Raw genomic sequence first — 5,787 nt, 5'->3', positions numbered from 1 at the left:
TTATGATATAGCAATTGGGTTAACTGCTTAGTTCATAAAGTTTCAGGTAGCAAGACCAATTGTAAAGGATTTCTTCAGGTAGAGTTGATAAATAATTTAGATTGGTTGAAAAGTTAGTTGTTTATTGAAAATACTCTAAGTACAATTTGACAAGTTGTTGCGTTGTCATTCGTGAAGGTGCTCATCTGTGCTGTGGTGTTACACGTCTAATCTACAGGCCGTTTCTGGTCTGGTTTTATAGGGCTCCCTGCTCTCCCACTTCCCCCTAGTCTATCGACATATCTGCGGATTTCACAGGACGTTGTTTAATTAATCATCAAAACATTCCCACGCCTGGTCATTCAAGGATTGTGTCCTGTTATCGTGTTTGCAATATATGTTATACGCCATCCGTCACTAATCAGATACTATGTATATTATGTATATTTCAGAACAATATCTAAATATTATATTCATACATTTATGATTTAATTGAAGTTGTAGGATCTATTGAAATGCGGTTTCAATATCGCATTGCCCTCTCATTATATTCCCATAGGTTTTATAAAGGATATATGACTTTGATTTATTTGGCCAACTTTCTATATGTTATTGTTCATCTAGTTTTTATGTTGCCAAATGTAGCCGAAGGCGAAACGATCACAATAATATATTATCATGTGTATTATTGGGTTCGTTACAATACTAAGTGTACATATTAGAGATTTGAAAATGAAAATTTTAGTTGCCTGCCTAGCAAATGTTCACAGTTTTCTGGTAGTGCAAGTACTACATTTTCACAGGCCAATATACATTATACACTGCCTACTGGAAGTGAGCACTCAGTAATAGTACTGGTCACTTGAGTGTTATTCAATAATAAATATTAATTATTAATAAATGATGCTAAAATACGTTTGAATTTCTATTTTTTGGATCAGTTACTTATCGCAGTAATTGATAATGATAACAAAATGTAAACATTGCCCAATCTGCATAATATGGCGGCCAGACTTAAATAATTGAAACGAGTCGGCTATCTAGTTTCATATTATTTATCAGTGGTCGCTCACTCCCCCACTGCTGTCCTTGTACCATGAAGATGAGAGATAATATCTCGACGACGCGTTTGTGACGTTTGTGTGTGTGTGTTGAATATTGTTGTGTTACCGTAATGGCGAACCGCGTTCGTTGATCCATCATTTCACATACTAACCTAACCTAACGCGACAGCAGAGGCCGACAAACGGACAGAACATAGCACATTGCACACGCGGCACGACGTTTGACCGGTTTCCGCGTCAACCCATATCGACGTTCATCGTACTTCACCGATCTGTTTTCGGCTGAACTGTTTTTCCAACAAACGTGCGTACGCGCGCGATTCTCCTCTAATCGCTCCAGTCCGCTGACGGTCATTGTTAGACACGTAAGGCAAGTCTGTTAGACGATAAACATGATGAGGAGACGTAACAGAGGTGGTGTCGGTCGTGTCTCGGCGTTTTCCAAAAGGTGTCGGATCGTAAACGGCGGTGGTGACGATGGATTCGTGAACCACTGCGATCAGGTGCTCGATGACCAAAACAAAATGGTGATGGCCGTGTCTAAAATCGCAGTGGACCCTGGCAGCGATCAGACGGTGGCCTCCATCAACCACCGCGTCTACCGGCCGGCGACCAATAACCTGAGTAAACTCAAGGCCCGATCATTCCTGAATCACAAGTTAAAAGATGAGTCCAGCAAATCTGTGGCCCTGCTGAATAAAAAGATATTACAGTTAACAAACAAAGTGAATTATGTGAGTGGAAATTTGAATATTACCCAGTCATTTAAAAGTTGAAATCATTATAATTTAAAACTTTAGTAACTTTAGTCTTCATTGTTATTGAATTTTTTATATTTATAATATAGCTTGCATTTAACATTTTAATGGTTTGTTGTACAGCTAAAACAGAAGTTGGCGGTAGCTAATCAATATAGAGCTAAACCAGTTGCTAGAGAGAAAAACTTGGATGTCTTACCATTCACACAAGTTTCTTCAACATGCTCATCTGGCATAGGAAACTTTAGTTTGGCTGAAATACAAGATCAGCAAGAACGACAAGACATTAAACTTAAAAAGCGAAGGACTCGTCCAGCTGCTACTAAACAACCAAACCCAGATCCGTTAGAATACAACCAAACAAAACAGCGGAGAACTATTATTACACGAGCTAAATCAGGTTGTATTTTAAAAATAATATTTTCCCAACAGTGTATAATTTTCATTTATTATAGCTAAAATAGGAAAAATGCAAGAATTGTCTTTGATCACAACAGATGATGCATATAACACATGCCTAGAAAATTATAATCCTACAAAAGATGAACCAGTTTCCAAAAATACTAAGAGCAATTTAGAAGTAAGCATTTCATTTAACATGTATAATATAATCTGTTAAATATTTAGTATTGTCTTTATTACATGAGCATGTATGATTTTGCAGACACCAAGTTGGAGGGTTATAAAATATTCTGGTAGGCGTTCTGTAAAAGACACAGAAATAATGTCCGATCGTATCTTTGAAAAGAGACATCATAAACATGAACAAAAGGAACAAATATGTAAAAGGTAATGCAATTATAGATTGTTGTTATTTTTTTTTTTTGTACTTATATTATGTAGGTAATGTTAACAATTTAATATTGTTATTTTAGACGGGATTTGCGACGATTGAGGGAATTAATAAGAGTAGAAAATTTGAAGCAAGGTCGTAATAAACACCAAATACAAGATCAGCAAGAACAGCGAGACATTAAACTTAAAAAGCAAAGGACTCGTCAAGCTGCTACTAAACAACCAAACCCAGATTCATTAGAATCCAACGAAACAAAACAGCGGAGAACTATTATTACACGAGCTAAATCAGGTTGTATTTTAAAAATAATATTTTCCCAACAGTGCATAATTTTTATTGATTAATAACTGTGCATAGCTAAAATAGGAAAAATGCAAGAATTGTCTTTGATCACAGCAGATGATGCATATAACACATGCCTAGAAAATTATGATCCTACAAAAGATGAACCAGTTTCCAAAAATACTAAGAGCAATTTAGAAGTAAGCATTTCATTTAACATGTATAATATAATCTGTTAAATATTTAGTATTGTCTTTATTACATGAGCATGTATGATTTTGCAGACACCAAGTTGGAGGGTTATAAAATATTCTGGTAAGCGTTCTGTAAAAGGCACAGAAATAATGTCCGATCGTATCTTTGAAAAGAGACATCATAAACATGAACAAAAGGAACAAATATGTAAAAGGTAGTGCAATTATAGATTGTTGTTTTTTTTTTTTTTTTTTTGTACTTATATTATGTAGGTAATGTTAACAATTTAATATTGTTATTTTAGACAGGATTTGCGACGATCGAGGGAATTAATACGAGTAGAAAATTTGAAGCAAGGTCGTAATAAACACCAAATACAAGATCAGCAAGAACAGCGAGACATTAAACTTAAAAAGCAAAGGACTCGTCAAGCTGCTACTAAACAACCAAACCCAGATCCATTAGAATCCAACCAAATAAAACAGCGGAGAACTATTATAACACGAGCTAAATCAGGTTGTATTTTAAAAATAATATTTTCCCAACTGTGCATAATTTTTATTGATTAATAACTGTGCATAGCTAAAATAGGAAAAATGCAAGAATTGTCTTTGATCACAGCAGATGATGCATATAACACATGCCTAGAAAATTATGATCCTACAAAAGATGAACCAGTTTCCAAAAATACTAAGAGCAATTTAGAAGTAAGCATTTCATTTAACATATATAATATAATCTGTTAAATATTTAGTATTGTCTTTATTACATGAGCATGTATGATTTTGCAGACACCAAGTTGGAGGGTTATAAAATATTCTGGTAGGCGTTCTGTAAAAGGCACAGAAATAATGTCCGATCGTATCTTTGAAAAGAGACATCATAAACATGAACAAAAGGAACAAATATGTAAAAGGTAATGCATTTATAGATTGTTGTTTTTTTTTTTTTTTTGTACTTATATTATGTAGGTAATGTTAACAATTTAATATTGTTATTTTAGACGGGATTTGCGACGATTGAGGGAATTAATACGAGTAGAAAATTTGAAGCAAGGTCGATATAAACACCATTCACAGAAATCTAATAATAAAAAAGAATTGACAACTTTATTGCCCAGTCCATCGAACATTAAAGCAATTGAAATCACAGATAAATTACCTGAGTCTGCATTTGAATGCAATTTATATAACTTGAATTGTTAATAACTAGCTAGTTTATTTCAAAATATAGAAAATTTTCAATATTATAATTTTTTTTTTGATATTTTTAAACATAACTCCAGAAAAAAAATTTTTACAAGAAATGCGTACGGATACAAATTATAGAAAACTAAATTTACTACAATTTGTTTTATATATAATAGTTTGCAAATATTTTATTCCTTCAAATATTTTAGTCGAAAGGTGAAAAAAAATAAAATCCTAAAAATTCAGATATTTCCGACAACCTAACATATGCAAATAATTAATTATATAAACAATTTACAATAAATAATAACATAACGTCATAATACTCATTACTTACATCTTTAACGTATTTTAAATATAAATGATACAACTAATTGTACCTATTACCGTGTAATTTTTTTTTTTTGTTGTCAGGTTATTTTTAACAATAATCACTAACAACTTGTAGTAGGTATTGTTTTTGAGACTCATCTTTGGTTATTTTATTGTTATAATCCTCTATAAGTTTTATTCCTCTTTCCGCAACATCATTTATAACTGGAATATTTTTTTAAAATGAACAGAGCTTTATTATAATCTTCATTATTTTTCCAATATAAATGGTCTTCATTCAAAAAAGTGGTATTGATTGCAAATCTTTTAAATAGTTTTTTGGTATTGATACATATAAAATCATTGAATTCCTTTTCTAATAACTCGTTAGCATTTTTTGGAGATATAATAAAACGTGCATTTGAACTTAATTCTGATGTACAATCGTCGTTGTTTAGAGCATGAATCATTTTTCTTTTAGTCTCCAGTGACACAGCCTCATCGAAAAAAGCAAATGCACATAATTCTGCAGATAAATACCATAAGTGACCACAAAACTTTTTAACATTTTATATAAAAGTCAAGTCTTGTAAAGGTGCTTTGATTGAAGATGGTGAATTAAACCATACTTTTATGTTTAATCGTACAATAAAAATGCAAATACTTCTTAAAGCATTTTCTTCTTTGGGTATTAATCGAAACTGTTCACGAAATAAATAAATTGTTAAGCTATGAAAAGCTTTGGCCATCCACCGAGCGTGATGAATGGCACCTGGTATTTTAAAAATAATATCATTTGAAAGTTTTCCGCCCAAAAAAAATACTTAATTCTAGTAACTCTCAGTAATCATCTCTTAGATGCTTTTCTAAAAGTTGATGTTTAGAAAATTTAATAATATGATCACATAAGTAATTTACAGAATCCATAACAATTTTTTTGTATGCCAGGATTAAAATTGTTAGGGTTAATTGTTCCCCAGGCTTGTTGGAATCTTTTAAAAATTGGCACGTCTGGGCCCGACGCTACCCCAAATTTTAAATCAAACATACTTTTTAATATAATTTTATATATTTGGTGGCAGCATGGTAAATATATGATTTCATGTTCTAACAGTTGTTCGAGTAAAACACAAGCACCGTTTAAGCGACTTGTGTTTGATGCTGTAGTATCGGAACACAATGCTTGTACATTTTCATCTAAACACCAATCT

At 32.3% G+C, this 5,787-nt stretch overlaps 1 protein-coding gene across 2 annotated transcripts; it reads left to right on the top strand.

The window, feature by feature from the left end:
- The first annotated feature begins 1,055 nt into the window (after positions 1-1,055).
- LOC132935461 (uncharacterized) lies at positions 1,056-4,308 on the top strand. 2 transcript variants are annotated; one of them, XM_061002022.1, is made up of 11 exons: positions 1,056-1,777; positions 1,925-2,201; positions 2,257-2,381; positions 2,466-2,590; positions 2,677-2,888; positions 2,955-3,079; positions 3,164-3,288; positions 3,379-3,590; positions 3,666-3,781; positions 3,866-3,990; positions 4,078-4,308. In XM_061002022.1, the coding sequence occupies exons 1-11, from the start codon at positions 1,436-1,438 to the stop codon at positions 4,277-4,279; spliced, it is 1,986 nt and encodes a 661-aa protein (XP_060858005.1). In that variant the 5' UTR covers positions 1,056-1,435; the 3' UTR covers positions 4,280-4,308. The 2 variants fall into 2 exon arrangements, with proteins under 2 accessions (XP_060858005.1, XP_060858004.1); XM_061002021.1 differs by having other exon boundaries at positions 3,657-3,781.
- The last annotated feature ends 1,479 nt before the right edge of the window (positions 4,309-5,787 follow it).

Source organism: Metopolophium dirhodum, chromosome 1 (assembly GCF_019925205.1).
Source record: "Metopolophium dirhodum isolate CAU chromosome 1, ASM1992520v1, whole genome shotgun sequence".
In the NCBI taxonomy this organism is placed as follows: Eukaryota; Metazoa; Arthropoda; class Insecta; order Hemiptera; family Aphididae; genus Metopolophium; species Metopolophium dirhodum.
This window is presented reverse-complemented; position numbering and strand designations above follow the sequence as displayed.